At 40.1% G+C, this 23,843-nt stretch overlaps 1 protein-coding gene across 4 annotated transcripts in view; it reads left to right on the forward strand.

Moving 5' to 3' along the window:
• LOC307197581 (uncharacterized protein) overlaps positions 1 to 23,843 on the forward strand; it is a 52,361-nt gene that overhangs the window by 23,181 nt on the left and 5,337 nt on the right. For 3 of the 4 annotated variants that reach the window (XR_013831454.1, XR_013831455.1, XR_013831456.1), the window contains 4 exons: positions 2,188 to 2,295; positions 6,197 to 6,269; positions 13,697 to 13,857; positions 19,453 to 19,603. Coding sequence is in view for 1 of the 4 variants with exons in the window: in XM_079943633.1 (XP_079799759.1) it covers positions 2,188 to 2,295; positions 5,718 to 5,782; positions 6,197 to 6,232 (209 nt within the window). In the remaining 3 variants the exon portion in view is untranslated. Of the gene's footprint in view, positions 1 to 2,187; positions 2,296 to 5,717; positions 5,783 to 6,196; positions 6,270 to 13,696; positions 13,858 to 19,452; positions 19,604 to 23,843 lie in introns of all 4 variants that reach the window. The other variant, XM_079943633.1, reaches the window with a different exon arrangement.

Consider the following 23,843-nt stretch of genomic DNA (forward strand, 5'->3'; position numbering starts at 1 on the left):
GTTCTCCTTTTGGTAAGATATGAGCCTGTTAGTCAACATACACTCATCAGAAACCCCTCCCTGAAATGTGATTTTTGAAATGGAAAATTATTGGAGTTCATTCTTTCCAGTGGGAGCACAATGACTAATGAGTCTGTTTCCACCACAGGGCTGTTCCTGTATTTACCCATGCATGCATTCATCCATGCACTCTGAAAAAAATTTATTGAACACCTAATATGTGCAGTGTGAGGACATGGAATTGAAGAAAACAGACAAATTCAAGTAGCTTATATCCTAAGAGGGAGTTAGACTATAAACACATCTGTGTCTTATATAACATCACGTGGTGATGAGGCTATGAAGAAAAATAAAGTAGGCTGAAGGGGATAGATTGTGAGAGAGATGGGGAAAACATGGCTTCTATTTTAGAGGGCAATCAGAGGAAACTATATTTGAACAGAGAAGCTCTGCAAAAGTGTTCCAGGCAGAAGGCAGAGCAAGTGCAAAGGCCCTGAGGCAGGAGCCTGCTTGGTATGTTTGAGGAACAGAAAGGAGGAAGTCAATGTGGCTGGAGCAGAGGGATGGAATGGAAATATGGTGGGTGAGAAGGCAGGAGAGGTGTCAGGAACTGGATCAAGTCAGATCAAGCCACTTACAAAGACATGAGGCAACCATTTTAACTTAATCCTTCTGGCTGCTGAGTGGAATGTAGACTGAGGGAGAAGACAGGGAGACCAGCGAGGAGGTGATGGTAGTACTTCAGGTGAGAAATGATACTGCCTAGAACCAGGGTTGTAACTGTGGGGTGAATAGGAAGTAATCACATTCCATATATATTTAGAAAGTAGAGCTAACCAGGTTTACCGAAAGACTGGATGTGAAGCGTGAGAGAAATAAGAGAGTCAAGTACAATTCCAACACGCTGGCCTGAGGAGCCATTTACTGAGGTGGAGGACCACGAGAAGGATCAGGTTTTTGGTAGACGGGGTGATGTCAGACGTTGTGATGGCCGTCATTACTGTGGGTCTGCTGCGTAGCTCTCTGGGGCTCCCTCTCGGAAAGTCTGGTCCCTCAACCTTCCCACTGATTCAGGGCTCCCGCTAGCCTTCCAGTAATTTGGCTTAAATTAACCAGAGTTAGTTTCTATTATTTGCAACCAAAACCCTGTAATCGATAAAAGGGGCTCACTTGGCTCTTAAGTGTCAGCACAGGACCCTAAACACCATTCTTACTGTGGGAAAAACGTGTTCTGAGCAACAACCAACAAATTCACAAATGAACTTTCGGACGCCACCCATCTCTCCACGGGAGGCTGACTTTTCCTCTCTGGCATCTCTCCTCAGAGAGACAGCTTCTGCCAGTACAAGGTGGGGAAGTGTCAAATACTATTAAAACCTGATTGCTAATTCAAATGCTATTGTGCTTGATATGCTTGTCATGTAAAAGTGCACAATGTAGCTTAATAAAATTGATAGAACTCCCTTTGAAGATATTTTTGTCACAGAGGCACTCAATAAAACTGTTTCCTTCAGGCTCTTCTGCCTCTTCGATATTTTGCTAGTGACACATTTTAGTGAACTAGTCCAGGGCCTAGCAAAGCATGTTTTGCAAAGAATGTTGGAGGGGAAGGAGTACTCAGATTTTTCTTTTTTTTTTTTTTTAATAAATTCATTTATTTATTTTTAGTTTTGGTTGTGTTGGGTCTTCGTTGCTGCGCACAGGCTTTCTTTAGTTGCAGTGACTGGGGGCTACTCTTCGTTGCAGTGCATGGCTTCTCGTTGCGGTGGGTTCTCTTGTTGTGGAGCATGGGCTCTAGGCGCGGGCTTCAGTAGTTGTGGCACGCGGGCTCAGTAGTTTTGGCACAGGGGCTTAGTTGCACCGTGGCATGTGAGATCTTCCCGGACCAGGGATCGAACTCATGTCCCCTACACTGGCAGGCAGATTCTTAATCACTGCGCCACCAAGGAAGCCCTCAGATTTTTCTTTTTATTTCTTGTAATTAGGAAGCCCTCTATCAACTGCCTAATAATACAGTTCATCTGGTCACTGGGAAACCATATCAAAGCTGTTTTGCTTCAGAGTCGTATGCAATCTAATAAATAACCCACAGAGGTTGCTGTCACTAACTCAGAAATAGCTAACTGTAAATACTAAGTCCATTAATCTGTTCAAGGAAATGTTACTTTTCTTCTTGCCTGTGTCCAGCAAGTGTTTTCGGCCTGGGACCCAAGAGAATCACAGATTTGCGTTCACTAACAAGATGGTGGACCTTAACTCCCAGCTTTGGACACAGCCAGCATGGAACAGAAGTAGGTAAGTGATTTCTTACTGGTAAACTGACAAGCCTTGGAGGGATACTGACCTGAGTTCAAAGCTGGGTGGTCTTGGACAAATTATACCATCCTGAAGCTCAGGCTTCACATCTGTAAAACGGGGACGGTATACTCTTGAGTGAGTGGTAGTACTCTTTTGAGTGTAATGGGAAATTCCATTCAAATGGGTTTAAGAAAGAAAAAGGAGATTAACTCACTTCAGTATTTGAAAATATTGAAGCTAGAGCTGGCTTCTAACCCAGCCACATTTGGAAGCTCAAAAATCTCATCAAGACCTGGTGACTCTGTTTCTTGTCTCCGTTTTCCCCTATCTCAGCTTCACACTCAGGCTGACCAGCTCCATATGGGAGCAGGATGGCAGCCAGGTGCTCCTGGCTTACATATTTTTCTAATGAAAAATAGAACACCCCTCTCCAGCCATTTGACCGTTGGCCCAAATTGTGTCATGTGCCCATCCCTAAGCCCATCCCTAAATCAGCAATGCTCTGGTTATCCACATGCCCATGATGGAGCCATAATGGTGTCAACAGTACTCAAATGACATGGACAGACTGTGGGGAAGACATTGTTTCCCCAGAGGGAAATTGTGTGCTGTTACCAGGACATGGAAGAAGGCATGCTGGATAGAAAATGTCTGGTACCAATATCCACTTTATTAGGACTGTTGAGCATTCAATAAGACAATATTGGTCTAACACCTGTGTCAATTAAGAATTCTTTTGGTTCGGGGGTGATAAAAATGTTTTGGAACTAGATAGAGGTGGTAGTTGCACAACACTGTGAATGTGCTAAATGTCACTGAATTGAATTCACTTTAAAATGGTTAATTTTATGTTATGTAAATCCCTCAGTTTTTTAAAAGAATACTTTTGGCTGCAAATAAGAGAAAACCCTGAGCCACTGGCCTAAAAAGTAGAGATTTATTTGTCTTATACAACAGGAAGTCTGAAGGTTTATAGGCGAGGGCTGGTCAGTGAAGCCCTCAGACCTTTCCTTCTTTCTGCTCCATCACCCTCAGCATAAGGCATTTATCCCCATGGTCACAAGATGGCTGCTTCTCTTCCAGTCATCACATCTGTATTCCAGATGGGAAGAATAATAAAGGCAAAAGGACAACAGGGGGAAGGTAGGAAGTGACTGCACATGTATCAGGAAACTGAAGTTTGACAGAAAGACCAGCTCAGTCTTCCTGACTAGAACTGTGGTAGATGGCTACCCCTGGTTGCCAGGGAGACGGTGGAAGAGCACTTTTTTTATCTGGACACATTGCGTGCTTAAACAAAGTTGGGGTTCTGCTAACAAGGAGGAAAAGAGAACAGATACTAGATAGACAACTAGCATTGTCTTCCATGTGCCTGCAACAAAGTAGGACTTCAACAGAGGCCAGTGGAGGTAGAAGGAGCAGGTGTGGTATTGAAATTCTGAAAACAAAAGATACAGTCCTCCTTGTCATTACCTCCTAAATCTCACTGATTTTTCAGGTGTGAGTTTAAATAGGTTTATTTTTAGTCTTAAATACAAGCTGATTGAATGGGGGAAAATGAAAAGGTAAGTGAAAGAGACCAATAATCCTCTTACACCAATCACTTGCCTTTTTTCTTGTCTTTTCTTTTTTTAGTTTTCATTTTAATGAACTGCATCTGAAACAGCGACCCTAACAAAATCTGGGACACAGGTTTACCAGATTCCAGATTTACTGCCTTCAAGTCCCCCAAAGAATCATTATTTGTAAACACTTTATTTTTCAATCCTGATACCTCCCTGTGACTCGTGTGTTCCCACAGTAAATTAACGTACTGAGAATGACTTCTCACTCAAGGTACAATGGAAACATGAGAAATGGGTTTTAATAAAGAGGGTTTGAAGAGGGCGTCTGAGGGATAGCAGAGGAGGGACTTGGGTTACATCCAAACATTGAAAGGACAGCAGAGAACACATGAAGAATCCCAGCCGTTTCTCTCATTGTGGAACTTGTACAGCTTGATTGCCAATGTTTAGCTAACTATAAAAGATGGTTGCTGTATGACTAGATGTCATTTACATAAAGTAAGAATTACACTCAATATGAACAGAAACTTCATTTTCTAATAGAAACATTTCAGCTTTTTCTCATGAAAAATAATTATTGTGTATTTTTGAAAGTCAAATAATAAAGAAAAACTAAAGATCCTCCTCATAGTCCCAACCCACAGGGAGAACTACTGATCAAACATCCATCTCAGGCTTATTTGTATATCTATTTCCACAAACATACACACATTTTCAAAGCAAAAATGGAATCACACGATGATGCTGGGCAGGGTACATTTATTTTCTGTGTCTCACATTTCCCTAAAGAGGGACCACAATCACAGTGACACTCCTGCTCCCACCCCACAGAGGAGTGAGTTACTTGATAGATGGGTGATAGCCATTGGTCCGCATTGCTCAGGTGGATGGGCTAACATATTAAAAGGCTAATTGCAACTTGCTCCCTTTCCTCTCTGTCCCAGAACCATGCAATCTTTGAGGCAACAATCTTTGACAAACATAGCTTTTCCCTGGGTGGGCTGTGCCCAGGTGGACGCACTCCTAAAAACATCCTCCAAAAAAATTTTTATCAGAAATAAAGCTGACGTTTTTATCCCCATCTATCTGAATTTCTTCTGTACCCATCTAATTATTTCCCTAGGTAAATTTCTAGAAGTGAAACTGCTGGATCAAGGCACATGGCCATATAAAGTTAGTGAATTACTTAGCTAGTTATTGCAGGTTTCTTTCCAAAACGTTTATATTGACGGAACCGCAAATGTCTATTTTTCCACATCTTTATCAGCACCGAGCATTTAAAAAATCTTTTCCAGCTCTCTGAAATAAAAGTAATGTTGGATTTTATTTGCAATTTTGTTATTACTGAGGCTGCATAATTTTTCATGTGCTTAATACATTCTTTTCTGAATTGTCTGAGAAATTAAATTTTATTATTATATAGCCAAGTCCTAATAGACATTTGTTCAGTGTCAAATTACGTCACAGATACCTCACGAAGCCTCGTCTCCCACCACTCTCAAAGGCACTCATCCTAAAGTCAGCATTCAGAGTTGCAGTAGGAACCATCTCTGGCTGTTTTGAGTGGGAAATGATATTTTGTGGTCAGGGAATCTTCATGAGAGACTGAGAACCAGGCTTGGAGGCAGCTCAGCCAGGAAGAATGCCCACAATGCCACTGCAGAACTGCTCCAGGGGGACACTGATGTCCCCTTGCAGACTCAGACCCTGCAGCTTGCACCACCTGCATCACCCTGTATGCTCTGGACAGCAGTCCTAACGTCCCTGCAGCTGCCGCCTCCAGAGCCTGGATGGGGTTCCCACTCCAGTCACCAGAATGCATTCCACATGGTGCCTGCTTTGTCTCCCTGGCAGGACCTCAGGATCTGCAGTGGCTGTCTGACTGTGGCTATACAAGAGGTGCCAGGGAGGCTGGGAAGGTGAGCCTTCTATGGTAGGTGACAGTTCTTACAACGTGGAGAATCTCCCGTGCCTAGGAAGGATGCAAAAAGGGTTTGAGCTGCCAGAAAAATGGAGAGTGTCTGCCACAGTTCTTGAGGACCTGATCCACATGTAACGGTACCTTTGGAACTTCAGAAGTTTCCATCTGTTCCATCTAAGTCAGGCAATTCAGAGTCACTCCCATCCCCCATTACACCTATTATCCCATTTTTATACATGCTGATACCTCTCCCTGGGATGCTGTCTCTTTCTTCTGCCTGTCAAAACCCTGCTGGTCCAGGCTACACTCCATTAAAAATCACACTTAAAATGTATTGCAGGATCTGAAGTTTCAAACTGTCTCATGAGAAAAAATATCAACTTGTCTTCTGCTTCTTTCTTGCTACATTTAGAGGAAGACATTTGGCCCGTTCTTCTGGGGAGGATAACTTTCTCCAGGATGGAAGACAAACACCATAAAGAGAGGTACCTATCCTCCTGATGCTTATGTTATCTTTTTTAAGTTTGCTTAATGAGCAAACAGAAACTTCTTCCTTAACCTGGAAAGCCTGGAATCCTCCCAGCTATCCCTTACCACCATTCCTGCACAAGAGTGATGGAGCCCTGTGGAGAAAAATCCCCTAACAGTGTGGATTGACATCTCGACAAGTGTAGAAGGATGTAACATGTTTTGATGGGTACATTCCACTTTTTTGACTTTCTCTTCACTACAATGGATGGTGCCTTCTGGAAATGGTGATCAGCCACTTGTATATCCCAGAGGCTGAGCCTGAGGAAGGAGTATCTGGTTTCATAGTGTTCACAATTGGAGCTCCTTTTAACAGGCAATCAATCAGGCCCTTCCCAGATGCTCTCAGGGTAGCGGGTGGGGGGGGCGGGGGGGGGGGGCCTCTGCATCCGCTCTTGTCAGCTGAGTCAGTCTCACTAAGGACCCCAACAGCTGCGATGAGTGCCCCCCCCATTACAAAATATGCATTGGAAAAAAATACCCAAAAGAACTATGTCAAAATTATAGCAGTGTTTCCCTTTGGGAGGGCAAATGAATAGGATTTCTTAGAGTGTTTTCTGTTTTCTAAATTTTCTGCTAGATGAATGCATGTCATTTTCAAACAATAGTTCATCCACTCCAACTACTCCCCACCCTGCCCTTCATCATCACGGGTGAAAGGTCTGCCCATCTCTCAAGACCCATCAGGGATGCCGCCTCCTTCAGGAGCCTCCGCGGCTGGGCGATTCTCTCTCTCTCTCTCTCTCTCTCTCTCTCTCTCCCTCTCTCTGACCTGCTCCACTGTCTCCCACTCTTCTGGCTGGGATTAGATTTAGCTGGATTCTCAATTTACCCTGCCTGCTAGCTGCCCTCTGTGCGCACAGACTCTATTTAACTTATTTTTTTTTAATTTAAAGCCATGACTGGCACAGCAGCTTACACAGATCAGGTACTCAACAAGTACTCAGAGTTGAATTCTCATTTTTTCTTTAATGAAGGTTTACCTCATCAGATTAATGGTCTCAGATGCCACTTCTCTCTGAGAAACTGAATCAGCTTGGGCGCAGTCATATCCTTGAGGAACCAGAGGCTGAGATTTTTCACAAAATCCACACATGGAGGCTTAGGGCTTTCCCAAGTTCTCACAAGCTTCAGGTGATCCTGGAGGACCGCCCCCCCACCAGAGATCCATTCAACAGACCCATCAACATGGGCACCAAAGATATATAAACAAAGGTGTCCCCTGCAGGGTTGTGTGAAATATTTCAAAAATTGGATTCAACCTTAATCTTTGAATATAAATGAAAGAACATCCACAGAGACCATGGAATATTCTCCAATGGTTGTAAAGACTATGTTAGGTCCACACATAGTAAAATAAAAAGGTCACCAAGACACACTGTTAACTAGAAAAAGCAATATATCAATACATAGGCTATAATTACATAAGGTAGAAGTAATAAAAGCTAACAGTTTATTATTTTTTAACATCTTTATTGGAGTATAATAGCTTTACAGTGGTGTGTTTCTGCTTTATAACAAAGTGAATCAGCTATACATATGCATATGTCCCCATATCCCCTCTCTCTTACGTCTCCCTCCCACCCTCCCTATCCCACCCCTCTAGGTGGACACAAAGCACCAGGCTAATCTCCCTGTGCTATGCGGCTGCTTCCCACTAGCTGTTTTACATTTGGTAATGTATATATGTCCATGCCACTCTCTCACTTCCTCCCAGCTTACCCTTCCCCCTCTCCGTGTCCTCAAGTCCATTCTCTCCATCTGCATCTTTAAAACTGTCCTGCCCCTAGGTTCTTCAGAACCTTTTTTTTTAGATTCCATATATATGTGTTAGCATACAGTATTTCTTTTTCTCTTTCTGACTTACTTCACTCTGTATGACAAATTGTAAGTCCATGTCCCTCACTACAAATAACTCAGTTTCGTTTCTTTTTATGGCTGAGTAATATTCCATTGTATATATGTGCTGCATCTTCTTTATTCATTCCAACAGTTTATTTTTAAAGTACAGATACACATAGGAAATGTCTGCAGTCTGTACATGTACATGTGAACGGTGATTACTTCTGAGGAAGGATGAGGATTTTCAGGAAGGGATAAAGAGGGACTATAATGTTTACCTCTATGTTAAAAATTATGTCATGAAATGATTATTGTTTGAATTTTTATGAAAACATGTTCCTACATTATATGTGTAATTACAAAAATTAAAAAAGAATTGTAATTTCAGGACAAAGTTAGAATTCTCAAGCATATGCAGATGAAGTCTTTTGTAGAACACCATGGAAATCAATTTATAAAACTTTAAATAACTAAATTTTGCATGTCTGCATTATGTCAATATCATATTAAACTATAGCCTTAAACTGTAGCAGTTTAAGAAAAATGTAAAGCACTGAAACAACTTAAATTGAGAAACCCCTATTGATTAATTTACTTTTCTGAAAATCAGGTGGGAAAGTCATAATTTTTTTTTTTTTTTTTTTTGGTGGTATGCGAGCCTCTCACTGTTGTGGCCTCTCCCTTTGCGGAGCACAAGCTCCGGAGGCGCAGGCTCAGCGGCCATGGGCTCACGGGCCTAGCCGTTCCGCGGCATGTGGGATCTTCCCGGACCGGGACACGAGCCCGTGTCCCCTGCATCGGCAGGCGGACTCTCAACCACTGAGCCACCAGGGAAGCCCCATAATTTATTTTTAAACGCAGCATACCTCAGTGGGGTTTCAAGAATACTAGCATCTCATACAGCATAGTTTGAGAAGCCCAAATCTAAAGAGAAAGGGAAAGAATTTAGAAGAATAGAAAAGTAAGCCATGATTATCAGAGAGCTAAGACAATACAAGCTAAACAGACTGAAATCCTGAAAAACAAATTAAAAGAATGTCCTGGAAAATTGGCTTAGATAACAAAAATCACTCTGGAAAAACCGGCAGAATCACCCACCTAGACCACACTGCCTCTCTTTGTCTTTTCACAAAGGATCTAAGCGGACGGTATTAATATTTACAATAAATTTTCTTTGTGCAGTAACATATATAGAGAAACAATAGTCAAAAGACCTATGGGATTACAGTAATTTAGACTTATGTCTTTGCTTCTATCGTACCATAATACCATGGGGATTTTTATACATATTGAAAGACTCAGGATCATGTTATACTTCTTAAAGTGGAATTTCACACACATAAGCTGAAAATAAAACAATGTCTGGGAGAAAATTTCATAACATGCTCAAGGAGAATTGTATCAGAATTCATAGCACTGTAGTCATTTTTTTTTATTATTTTTACAAAAAGGAAGAGAATGTTAAATATGCAACTAAAGAGCGCCCTCTAGTGGGAGATAATGTTTATACAAAATACTCAGAATTTGACCTATTTTCCAGAAAATGTTGCAACTCAGATTTGCTATGGATAAAACAGACTATGCTTAGAATATATTGCTTCAAATCACAGTATTCTTTGTTAAAATCATTACATTTCACAATGCTTTTTCTCTTCAACTATTAAATGCAATTGGTTAGTCTAAAATATCTTTCTTTTTCTCAAAGCACATCAAGATTGGAAACAATCACTTTTTCTTATTAAAATACCTTCTTTGTTCAGAAATCCTTGAATCTTGCAAACATGACTTCAGATGAATATAAGATGAGGACACAGTTGCCCCTCTTAAAAACTCTTCTTTGGCCTTCAGTACAAATCTGCTGATGCTGACTTGTGGCCTGATGCAGACAGTGATAACGACCAAATTAAAATCCCTCTTTAGGCAGAAATGAAAGGTGCTGAGGAAGCCTACCACAGCATATTTCAGAAAAGTAACCAAGACTGGCCATCTTTATACAACCGTTAATCGTAGTTTTTCCCTATTCGGTACACCAAAGAACTCATCACACAAGTAACAGGGAAAAGATATTAAACGCTTAAACACTGAGAAGGTTTAACATATGATCCAAAAGACCAACAATAAGAGTTTCACCAAAACAGCAAGGTTCTCAAAGAACACAGAAACACTGAACTTTTGAATCAGGAGAGCATTTAGAGTTTATTTTACTCAGTATCTCACCCTCGTGATTTTTACCATATTAACATCCCATCTGTACAGTTATTAGCTTAATATTTGTCTTTAACCAGTTTGACTTTCATTTAAAGACCAAGATCACATACCATAAATAGAAACTAACCATAAAAATAAATTAAAAGAAAACAGTAGTATTACATTCTAGAGACTGGGTTTTGCATTGGGGCTTGCTCTTTTTTATGAAAAAGAGGAGGTTGCAAGAGAAAAGAAGTGTTTGGGACAAAATAGCACCCAAGGTAGACTTTCTCATCCATATTTCTAGAAGGACTGAACGAATCAGGATTCAGCGCTATTTGAAGCTATGTCCATGTAGCACTAAAATCATCTCTCATTCTGGCAGTGGTCCATGTCCACAGTTTTAGGAAGCTTTCCTCAAACTCTAGCTTCTCACATGATTGGCGAAAATAAAACTCAAGAAGGGAAACTGCCTTGCCCAAGGCTGTTGGAGGGACCTGGCTGGTGTCTGCCCACAGCCCCTCAGGCATTTCCATTGCTGTGCTCTCTAGAGCAGCTTCCCACTGCCAGCATCCCATCTCTTTGCCTAGGGGCTCCTTCCAGTGGAGGGAGCCCACTCTGCATATGCACTCATCGCAGGCCAGAAGTCCTGGAGAATTAACATCCCCAAGAGCAGTTCTCAACAAATGACCAACAGGAACGGGTGTATAAATACCCCAGCTCCCTCTCCATCCTGTCAGGGAGGCATGCCGTCCACTCTAGCTCCTGGGGTTCCCACAAGGGATGTGGCCCCATTTACTCACAGAACTAACTTGCGTGATAGCGCATCTTTTATTGGCTGTTCTCAATTCTAGTCTCACTGCCCCATTTCTTTATGTGTTTCCTGGGGTCACCTCTCAATCTACTAGCACTCGGATCTGTATTTCAGGGTCTGCTACTTAGGAAACCCAAATTAAGACAATTATGTAGTAAATGAGCAGTAGAGTCTGTTTCTTAAGCCCGGTTTTCCTACCTCCACATCTAGGATGGTCTTTATTTGTCTCCTCCTTGCCATTGCTTCCTTGCCCCAAGGTCTTTGGACTAACTGAGCCAAATCTAAAAAGATGGTGGCTTTCAGTCATGCGTGTGCCAGTTATAAGGTGCCCAGGGCTCAGGGGGTTCCCAAGAGATGGAACTTGCAGTGAAAAGTCCTAGGCAAACCAGGACCCATTGGTCACCCTAGTCAGCTACCACCTTTGTGTGGAGGGGGCTACAGTTCTGAATTTAGAGGCCCCAGCCTTCTATGTGTAACAAATAGGTACAATCCATAAAACGTGACTTCAGTAATGAAGCATCTGGAGTTCCCCAAGTTATGCTACATATTCAAGTGGCATCATTGACGATTCTATACTCTACTAGGTATGCGTTTATTTTCCTGTGTATTAGAAAAGTATTAGGGAAAATTTAGCACAGTAAATCTGTGATTTTATAGACATTCATGTCAAAGAAGATGCTCAGATAGTTATTTACTTTCTTAAGTGGGTTCATTAAGTAAAAATAAATGATAGTACACATTTTATGTACCCATGGCAAAAAGTCTTGTACAAGTTTGGGGAAACAGCTATCTAGATAATTCTAGAAATCATATATTTATAATTTTTTAGGTAAATTAAATTCAGTATTTTAATCTGTTAAGTAACTAATCAATTGTCCTTAAGTAACCATTCCTCTTAATCTATTAAAAATAAGGATTCCTAAAAAAGAAAAGAAAAGAAAAAGAATCCCTATTTGTCAGAATCACAGACAAATGACTCCAACAATCTCTATCAGGCAGCATATATCAAAAAGCACATTTCAACTACCCTATTTGGGGGACCCTTACTATATGCGGACAGAAAGATTCAGTTACTAAGTGAGTTTCAATTACTGAGTAACTGCTGGGTGCCAGTCATTGGACAATCAGAAAAAACATACTGAGCACACACGCTTTATGGTCCTTTATGCAATAGGGAGGGAAGCAAACACAACCCCTGCCCTTGGGGAGTTAACAGTCAAGAAGGCAAGATAGACATTAATTGAATACTAGTTACACAGATAAATATGCAATTATTGTAGCTGAGGTAAAAAAAAAATAACATTCAGCAAGCTGTGTTCAGATACGCAAGGGAAAATGTATCTTCATTTTCTATAACAGGCCCTGGGGGGCAGTGGGGTGGCCAGATGAGAGGGACATGCAGAAATAAAAATTAAAGCTTGCTCATTAAGGTATCTCTGTCTCTTCTGGTTTAAATGCAGCCTCTTTGAGTTCAAAATAGTATCTTTCAAGTAACCTTCTCTCACTTTTGGCTAACTGTTGCATTTTTCTGGGTTTCTCCCCCACCTGCTCTGTAAGATCAACTTTCCTCTATGCCAAAAAGTATAGTACTCTAAAAAAAGTAATAACCCAAAAAGGGACCCTGTCTTAGTCTATTCAGGCTGCTATAACAAACCATAGGTTGAGTGGCTTTAACAACCAGCATTTATTGCTCATGGTTCTGGAAGCTAGAAATTCAAGATCAAGGTGCTGGCATATCTGCTGTCTGAGATCCTGCCTCCTGGCTTGCTGCCTTTTCCGTGTGCCCTCACATGGCTAAGAGAGAGGAAAACAAGCTTCCTCATGTCTCTTCTTAGAAGGGCATTAATCCCTCCATGAGGGGTCCATCTTCATGACCTAATGACCTCCCGAAGACTTCATCACACTGGGGATTAGGGTTTCAGTATATGAATTTGACCCATAGCAGACTCTAATGATCATTTTCTATGGCTCTTCTTTCTTGCTACAGAGGGCCACCCTTCACCCTTCTCTACCCACCATTTCCATCCCAGCCTCATGGTCCATGGTCTGAATGTTTGCACTCCCCCCAGAATCTCAGAAGTAAGGCCACGCTGCTTACGTCACAAGGTCACTAATTTAAACTCTACCACTCAATGTAAATAGAGCATCGTTGTTTTCTATAACTGGCCTGTTCTTCCTCTAGAGCTTAGCTTTCCAGTATAGTAGCCATGAGCCACATGCGACTATTTCAATTTAAATTGTACTTAATTAAATTTAAATAAAATTACAAATTCAGTTTCTCAGCCACACCAGCCACATTTGAAGCTCTCAGTAGCCCATGTAGCTTGTGGCTACTAAAATTGGACATGAAGATACAGACCGTGTCCATTATCACGGTCTGTATTAAACAACCCAGGTCTGGCGCACACAAGAGGGAAAAGCAAACAAACTTGCCCATCACTGTATCTTAGCCTCTTTTAGTTTTAAGACAATCTCTTCCCATTTAAAGGAAGTTCTTGAGTAAACTTTGTTTTTCAAGGTTTCTCCTCTCTCATCTTCCAGCAGATGGTGTCTGGATCAAAGTCTCTCAGGGATTCAGCAAAGTATTGAAGGTAAAGCTGGACATCCGCAAACACTGGAACCTGAGGAACAGAGGTGAAAGTTTCTCCAGATGTGGGATAATGAAGCCCACAGATGACAGCTGAGTTATGCCCATTTTATAGGTAAGAAATTGTTGCTCAGAAGTGTAAGCTATTTGCCTAAGGTCACAAAACCAGTGAGAGGTGGAGTCAGAATTCAAACTCTGAGATCTCAGCTCTGTCCACTCCATTGCATTGCCTTTTATATTCTTTACAGTGCATTCAATCTCCTTGCTAAGGGCACGACCCAACAAAGTCTTGGTTGATCAATCCTCAAGAGAAAAAATCTGTGCCAGTTTTCCCATGGTTCCCATAGTCCTGGACGGGGAGATGCATATACCTGATGACTCCTGAAGAGCTCGGAGGACAGGCAGCTGGTGTAGGAGTAGCCCCGCCACCTGATCACGCAATCTGGTTAAACCCAGTTAGGCCTGTTGTTCTGAGGGTGCTTCTCCATCTCACCAACTCTTCTACTGCTAAGGAGCTTTAATTGTATTAGACCTGCCCATATAACATCTAGAGGTCCTGAATCTTACGTTGTCAACTCCTCATTTTGGAATCGTTATTAACTGAGCACAAATTGCATGCCAAGCACTGTGATAAGTACTTTCCAAGATCATTATCTTATATGGTCCTCACAATAGTCCTTTGGAGTTTATATTGTTATTCTCATTTATATTTGAGGGAATGAAACTTAGTTTCAGCCACTGACCAAGATGCAAACACAAAGCTGTTTGGTATCTAAGCCATGCTTTGCCACAGAAGGAAATCAAACTTACCTTTGAAGACATACCTCTGAAGTAGAAACTGTGGGAACAAATTATAGCTCTGTCAGGCACTCACTGTGAGATTTGGTGCGAGTCATTTAGCCTCTCTGAACCCACAGTTCCCAATCTATAAATGGGGGTGGGGATGCCTGCTCCCCACTCCAGTGTGGTTAATGAGAAATGTAGATGCTCCTTCCGTTAGAATTATTGGGTGGCGAGCACTGTTACTTGGCCAGCAAAAGCAAAAAGGGCATTCACTGCAAGGAGGTTTGGGAGCCTCCAGAATCTATGGGAAGGCTGCAGCATGGGGCGTGAACAAAGGTCAGGAACAAAGGCAGGAGCTAGTGCAGAACAGGAGTCAGGGGTCATTGCTCTTGGACTATCTTTCCATCTCTGAGTCACTTCACTCACAATTCAAAGTCCTGGGTTAAGAGAATCTGATTTACTGACCTTAGGTCACTTGTCCACCCTTGGCTGCACTGGAATAATTAGAAGTTTCTGGAAGAGACCTCTTTGGCCTCCACAGTGCGAAGTGAGAACCCTTTGATTAACCATGCTCATGAGGGAAAGATAATATCTGAAAATGAAAACAGGATACTGTTGGAAGAGAGGGAAAATCCTGGGGTTGACTGTAAGATAAACGGTCACAGAAACGCAAAGTAGTGGTAACATTACCATTTCCTGTCCTTACCTGGAAGCCCTGCTGTACACATTTGGGGTAGAGGGGCACTGGGGAGGGGCAGTGTTTGCTCCCCTAAAGGACTTCTTCACACTCTTTTTGTTTCCAGCATTATTGCAAAAATTTATATACTTAATTGCAAACATAGGCTCTAAGTTTTGATTTATACAAATACAAGTTCTTCTCCCAAAAGTATCAACCATAAATAGCAAAAAGATAAGTAAATAAGAGCATGTTAAGCATGAGGAAATCCATGGGCTTCATGACTCATGTATGAAATTCCTGATGATAAAAACATGATCATGCATTTTTAAGGCAAAAGTAGTAGATCATGTGGCTAGAATAAATGTGAGGCATGACCATTCAGTTGGGAAAGAAATGTTCTTCTTTAGGTTCAAAAGAGAATGAATCATGGCCTGAAAGTCCAAGAACATAAATTTTACCATCATCGTTTACAAAATATTACTATTGAAACCTAGGCCATTATGCAAAAAATACAGGTAGTTCCTCAAGGGGAAGTACTTCAGGCATTAATGTAAATAATAATGTTTTAAAGTTAAAAATGTTACCAAGAATGCAAGACTTATATACATAATACTTGACTTTCTTTTTTTTTAAATGCCATTCCAGGAAAAAATGTCTTCTCTTGGGCACATATATAAAGGTTAAGAAATATTAGCAGATCATATATATTACTAGTTTTGTTTTTCTACCATAAAACAAGAAAAAATGTAGAACAATTAAAAATTTTGTCATGCTTCATCCAAATGATATGTCGAAATATGCCCGAAAGAGAATTTTTCAAATAAACAATAAAGTTAATACAGAAGGCCTCCTACTTCTGTGAATTTGTTGAAGAAGGAAGAAGAGTGGTGGGGGAAAAGAAGAAAGAAAATGAAAAAGAATAAAAAGAACCCGAAGTTGTAATGCTAGAAGAACACCTTTACAACTCAAAAATTCATATTTGGTTACACTGTAAATATTAGAGCCAAACTGAAGTAAGTTACCTCTGAGAATTTTTTTTAATGTTTGATTGACGGTATTTGAATAATCCATTTAAACAAACGCCAGTTGAATTTCAAAATGATTCAGCATTGTGTGAGGCAAAACTGTAAGAGGGACTTACTATTTTAAATTATATGATATGTTACTGTCAATAGAAGTATATCCAACACGTGTCTAAATTTTGCCTACACAGCTAGAAAATAATAGATAACAAAAGCTTTTAAGAAGTACATATTCGTATACATATATCCCCATATCCCCTCCCTCTTGCGTCTCGCTCCCACCCTCCCTATCCCACCCCTCTAGGTGGTCACAAAGCACTGAGCTGATCTCCCTATGCTATGCAGCTGCTTCCCACTAGCTATCTATTTTATATTTGGTAGTATGTATACGTAGAGCTGATTCACTTTGTTATACAGCAGAAACTAACACAACAATGTAAAGCAATTATACTCCAATAAAGTTGTTTAAAAAAAAGTACACATTCGTATAAGTTCCATTTTCTATTATCTGTTGATACTGTATCTCATGTTCTAATACAGTGGTTGTTCTGATGACACAAATTACACAGAAACTCACTATTTTCCCCCAATTTTACCCATCATTCAAATTCCAAGTCAAAGAAAAAGTTCCTTTAAATGAATTTTAGGACCTCCTTCCCCTTCTGTTAATTTTTTTTCAAGGCATTAGGCACCTAACGAGAAAAATACATTCTGTACATTTCACAGTTATTTGAAAATATTATGCTAGTGGAAAAAGCTGTAGAGTGCTGTTTTTCAAGTCTATATCAATAAACATCACCCAGTGTAAAAACCACAGTGCTTTATCTATGATGCTTGGACTGGAGGAACTAGCATAAGATTTGTAGTAAAATCTCCACCAAGAATATTACACTGGGTAACTTTTTGGTGTGTATGAGTTAATAAATTTCTTGTCAGTCCGGCCCTTAGGATTACTGTTCTGTCTGAATTTTGGTTTTGTTTTCTCTCTGTCCCTCCCTCATGGAGTTGAACTTGGAAATAGCATCACTCTTGAGCTCGTTAGTTTGATAAACTGGCCTAAGTGTGCAGCGGTAGTGGGTACCTCCAGTACAGAAGCATTTATGGGTCTCCAGGGAATTCTGAAAAACACCAGGAAGTGTTTAGGTACTGAATCACAGCCAAGTGTTCTGAATCTTTAATTTTTTTTTCCTTTGAGGATGTCAGCACTAAAACATAGAACATGCTTTTCCCACTTGGTTTCTATTACTTGTAAAGCATTCAAGAGTTTATAGGCTAGAATTACCTCCTTCCCAGGCAAGAGAACGGGCAAAAATTCTAAGATGCATTAACAGTCCCTCTGCTGGTCTTCTTTTATATTTTTTACCCAACAATATAATAAAAATGACTAAGTACTAAACCTGACCATTGTGCTTCTGAATCCATCATATTTTTTATCATATTTATCCATGCAGTGTTCTCATCGTTGGTGGTTTAGATAACGCATGTTGAAATAAATTTCACACGATAACTAGTTTGTTTTCAGATATGACACGTCCATCATCCAAATAACCAGGCAATTATGACATTGCAAACCTTTGGAATAAATGATTTGTTTGAAAGATGGTTTAGGTTACAGATAAAAATTAAACTTCACAGCAAAGGCTGGAAAAAACAAGACAAAATTAATGTTTGTAAGTAAGAATTTAAAACAAATTTGGGTGGAAATGACTTGTTTTGTTTTGTTTTGTTTTAATTAAGCACATGTATTATTTATGTTGGAATACCTCAGACAACCGCTGGCAGGGGAAAAAGGGATTACAACTGTATTTTCTCAGATCTTAACTTATCTATCTTTGCTTGCTGACTGCATTAGCATTTTTAAAAAATCACTGCAACAATTGAACATTAGATATTTATCCGTAATCAAATAAGCAAAAATATAGGTACAAAGACGTTGAATGAACCAAAAGATAATTTTTTTTAACATCTTTATTGGGGTATAATTACTTTACAATGGTGTGTTAGTTTCTGCTTTATAACAAAGTGAATCAGTTATACATATACATATGTTCCCATATCTCTTCCCTCTTGTGTCTCCCTCCCTCCCACCCTCCCTATCCCACCCCTCCAGGCGGTCATAAAGCACCGAGCCGATATCCCTGTGCCATGCAGCTGCTTCCCACTAGCTATCTACCTTACGTTTGTTAGTGTATATATGTCCATGCCTCTCTCTCGCCCTGTCACAGCTCACCAAAATATAATATTAACAAATTGGAGACAACTGTCCATCAATAGGGAATGACTAATACATTTTAATTAGAGTCATATAATCGAGATATAGAATGCTTTGCAGACGCTTTGAAAAATTGAGCAGATCTGCTTATACCAGTGTGGAAGTTTATCCATGACACAGAATTGAAGACACAAAGCATTCTGCATTCAGTAAGAATAGTAAGATGTCATTCTAAAATAAGCATTCATAGATATATTTGAACATTGCTTGCATTATTATGACAAAAATATATTATTTGCTCACTATTATTTTTCAAATGATTATTTAAAGGGTCCAGAGGATACCAAAAAACCTGTTAAGAGTTATTGTAGTGAGCAGGATGTGAGGGAAACACATTCACTCTTTACATGTGTCCGTGTTACTCTTTTTAAACAAAAGACCCCACATTGCTTTAAACAATACTAATTTTGTCTATACCCTGGTTCAGCAAAGAATGAAAACAATGTCATTTATGTGACGTATAAGGGGATAATATTAAAATAAGTGTGAGTAATAGGGACTAGGGAAGGAAAAAGCGTGAATATCTAATGAAAGAAATGTAAACTAATATGATAATAATATCTAACTTGGCAAAAAGGGTATTTAAAGTATTTCAGTGGACGGTAGAAACAGAAGTTGGCACAAATTTATAGAAGGCACCTCAGCATTATATAGCATGAACTTCACAAACATTTGTGCTCTTGAATCCAATGTTTTAACATCTAAAAATTTAGCCTAAGAAAAGGGTTGATGCTAACAGCACTACTTTAAAAAGCAAAGAGCAGGAAACAACCTATATATCCAGTCAGAGAGGATTAGATGATTTTATTATTATTATTGTTATCGTTGTTGTTATTATCTTACCTTTATTGATTATAATATGCTAGGCATTGTTCCAAGGGTTTAATGGACCTTCTGCCATGTACTCTTGTAACAATCATATGAGATATACACTGTTTCTTTCTACTTTTATAGGGAAAAAAAACAGAGGCATGAGCTGTTCCATAACTTGCCCAAGATCCGCATCTAGTGAGGAGTAGAGGAGGGATCAGAACAGATGGACAAGATGCCAAAACCTGTGTTCTTAACCAACACATTCATCTATATTCATCTGATGGAATACAAGGTAGCCATTAAATATCATGGAATATTACTGACCTGGAAAAATATTCATGATTTCTTGTTCCATAAAAAGATATAATTCGGACTTCCCTGGTGGCACGGTGGTTGAGAGTCCGCCTGCCGATGCAAGGGACACGAGTTCGTGTCCCGGTCCGGGAAAATCCCACATGCTGCGGAGCGGCTGGGCCCGTGAGCCATGGCCGCTGAGCCTGCGTGTCCAGAGCCTGTGCTCCGCAACAGGAGAGGCCACAACAGAGGCCAGCGTACCGCAAAAAAAAATATATATATATATATATATAATTCAACAATGTGTATAGTCTGATGATACTTTGGAAGTGCACATTCACATACAAACATAGAGTTTTCTAAAATTAACATATATCCCTTTTATGATCAGAATTAGACATAAAAGAAGTTATTTTTAATCATTTTATGGATGTTTAATGACATACTAAGCAAAAATAGAAAGTGCCAATTGCATATATTATAAAATATGATCCCAAATGTTGAAGCCCCAAATCCCCATGCCAATGGGCCTTTCTAATTGATGTCTTCATCTGCCTCTGGTTGATATCTTATACATATACACAAACACACACACCCACGCATGCATGCAGGCGCACACACACACACACACACACACACACACAAAGGCAAAAGATAGGAGAGCAATACGTAAAAACATCATCGGTGGTCTCTGAGATGTGGGATTTAATCTTTTTCATTATACTTGCAAAATGTTTTCCAAATTTTTACAATACAAGTGTAGAATTTTTAATTATAATTAATACTTATATTTATATGTATAATATATATGTAAAGCAATACAACAAAGCTTTCTCTATTACACATCTATTTGTATTATATTCGTAAAGTTGTATTTTGTATTGAAAAAATTCAAACATACACAGCAGTATGACGCCCCATATACTCATTATCCAGATTCAAGGATTATCAAGAATTGTTAAGACTGTGCTGCCTTTACTTCAGTTTATCAGGGAAGAGCTCAGGAGCAGGGCCAAGTTTAGAGTGAGGCAAGTGAGGCACTCACCTCAGGTAAAAAATTTAAGGAGGCCCCAAAAAGCTCAGTAATCAGGATAAATAACATTTTAATGCAATATGTTTTTAAATTAATCCAAAAAATCCATGATGAACAAATATTTAAAAATTAAATAAGGACAGAATGTATCCCTCCACTTGCAAGACTCACTGACCCTAGTCCCAGCCCCGGCTGTTAGAAAGGGGAATGGAGTGGAGGAGGGGGAAAAGGAGGATGGAGACAGTGAGGAAAAGAGAAAGGGCTCAGCACTCAGAGGCAGGTCCTGGTGTGGGAGAGAGAGGAGGGGCTTGCCCACAACACACCCAGAAGATTGGAGGTGAGCCGGCCCCCCAAAAAGGGAGGCAGGCTTCAAATCATCCAAGGATTAGGGAGGCGCCCTGAGAACAGGCTGAGGTCTCTGGGCTCTGGTAATTTCTAGTAAGAAATTTTGCAGTACTATTGATACCGTATCACAGTAGAGAGGAGGGCGGCAGCTAAACCCCAGTCTGCCAGAGCCCCCATTTACATCCACGATGCTTTTCACCAACTCCATCTCCAGTTAAGGAGTACTCTGTAAATGCACACATGGAAAATTATAAACTAAGTATAATTACAAAAAGAGAAAGAGATTCGGTTCATCTCTTTGTATCATCTTAGATGACGGCAAAGAACACTACCAAAATTGTGAAGCCTAAATTAGGAAGGATTCTTTGAGGATATACATTTAAGGTAATATTTAAAGAATGAAAAGAAGCACATGTGCTTTCCATTTTTAGCTGCATAGATATCCTGGCAAACAAACAAAATTAGAAGATGGTACAATCCTTATTGTGAGAGACAAAAACCCTGCCCCCTCTCCCACCAAAAAAATAAGTTTTCATGAACAGAAAGTTCTGGTGATGTGGCCATTGACACCTCCTAGCCACTGGTTTGCAATCTAAGACATAGTCTGGAATTTCCCTAAAACTTATTGACCACCAAGTAACAGATATGGACAAAAAGGAAACTTCCAAATAATACATTTCAGAAGACAAAGTAAACATCACTTCAGAGGTTGAACCTCAGCTCTGACAATATCCTTAATATTTTCCGCACACTTCCTCCAAATTAATAATTATACATATTAGGAAGGAAGCAGACAAATTACTGTTTTAACATAATTAATTTGACATTTATTCATTGTTGTAAAATTATTGTTGTCACATAATCATACTTTAATGTGCACATGTCAATAAGGCAGACCAAGGATGAGGATTTCAAATAGTTTTGAGAAGGAAGACAATTAACTTTTATGATAGTTGCATAAACATTGCATTAAGTGTCAAAGTAACACATTGGAGGAATTCAAATGGCTTCATAAAATCGAAAAGTAGGAAAGTCATAATTACACATATCAGAGAATGATTGACTATTCTTTCTACAGAATTCCTTTGCTGAAGATTAAAAAACTTGGTTTTTGCCAGAATGTTCCAAAATTTGCACCATCAGTGGGACAGGAGATAAATATGATTCTATTTTAATTGTTCTGTGTTTACTTTATCTTAGAAATATGACTAGTGTGTCAAGCCTGAGACGCCACAGTATTGATTATGATGAACTTTTGTTTTAAAAGAAGTTCTTATAAAAAAAAAGTTCTTATAAATGAAAATAAAACTAAGTCATTGTATAAGTACTCCACAGACTAGAACAGTTGATGTGAGTATATAATGTCTCTGAGCACCCCTTTCCCACTTTCCTGCACACGGACTCTCAACTTGTACCTGCTTCCCATAGCCCTGCACTGGGTTTTTTGTCCACTTCAAGCTGCCAAAGGCAGTTCTGCCTGGGATCAGGCAGAGCTAGAAATGCCTTAACCAAGCCTTTAACTAATGACCAATAGGTGCAAGGGTATAAACCAGCTTTATCCAATACATAATGCCATCCACCTGTGTCATTCAAAATTTTCTAGAAGCTACTTTTCACAAAAGCACAAATAAACAGGTAGAAATAATTTTTACCTACTTATTTGTTTGTTTGTTTGTTTTTGGCTGCCTTGGGTCTTTGTTGCCGCGCGCGGTCTTTCTCTAGTTGCGGCGAGCGGGGGCTACTCTTTGTTGCGGTGTGCGGGCTTCTCATTGCGGTGGCTTCTCTTGTTGTGGAGCACGGGCTCTAGGCACGCAGGTTTCAGTAGTTGTGGCTCGCGGACTCTAGAGCACAGGCTCAGTAGCTGTGGCACAAGAGCTGAATTGCTCCGCTGCATGTGGGATCTTCCCGGGCCAGGGCTCGAACTCGTGTCCCCTGCATTGGCAGGCGGATTCTTAACCACTGCGCCACCAGGGAAGCCCCGAGGTAGAAATAATTTTAATTAAGCATTTCATTTAACCCATTACAGTAAAAATATATCATTTCAACATGTAATCAATATTAAAAATTACTAATAAGGTACTTCACATTCTTTTTTTGGTACTGAGTGTTCAAAATCTAGTGTGTATTTCACACTTACAGTACATTTCAATTTGGACTAGCCGTACTTCTAGGGCTCAGCGGCCGCATGTGGCTAGGGGTCTGCCATATTGAACAGAACAGATCTAGACAGGTGCTATGGACTGAATGTTTGTGTCTTCCCGTTCCTCTCTCTGCCTCTCTCTCTGCCATGTGAGAATACAGTAAGAAGGCAGCTATTTGCAAACCAGGAAGAGAGCTCCCACCAGAAACTGAATTGGCTGGCATCTTGATCTTGAACTTCCCAAACTCTAAAAGTGTAGGAGACAAACTTATGTTGCTGAAGCCCCCCAGTCTATGGCATTTTTGTCATAGCAGCCCAAGCTGCCCAAGACAACAGCTGAGTATGTGCAACACTGCCCCCAGAGCTCCCTGGGGGATTCAACCAACATAAATTTTGGAGGGTACACAATTCAACCCACAACAGAAGCTGGGACCTAAACTAAGTTATTTGTGTGTCTCTTTAAGCATTTCCCAGATGGGAAGCCTTGAAGGAAAAAAAAAAAAAAAGTGCAATTTGTGCCAGAAATGAGCTGTTATGAGACCTTATTGAAATCTTCTTGATCAATTCTGCTCACTTTTCTTTCTCATTTTTAGTCTAGGCCTGGTCAGCCAAGTGTACACACCAAAGTCATCCTTTTCTTTTTTTAACTTGAGCCAAATATGCTAGGACACAAGACTAAAGAGTAATGACACCTTGAAGTGCTGAATAAGTTTTTTGGAA

The sequence above is a fragment of the Stenella coeruleoalba genome (assembly GCF_951394435.1).
Source record: "Stenella coeruleoalba genome assembly, chromosome: 15".
NCBI lineage: Eukaryota > Metazoa > Chordata > Mammalia > Artiodactyla > Delphinidae > Stenella > Stenella coeruleoalba.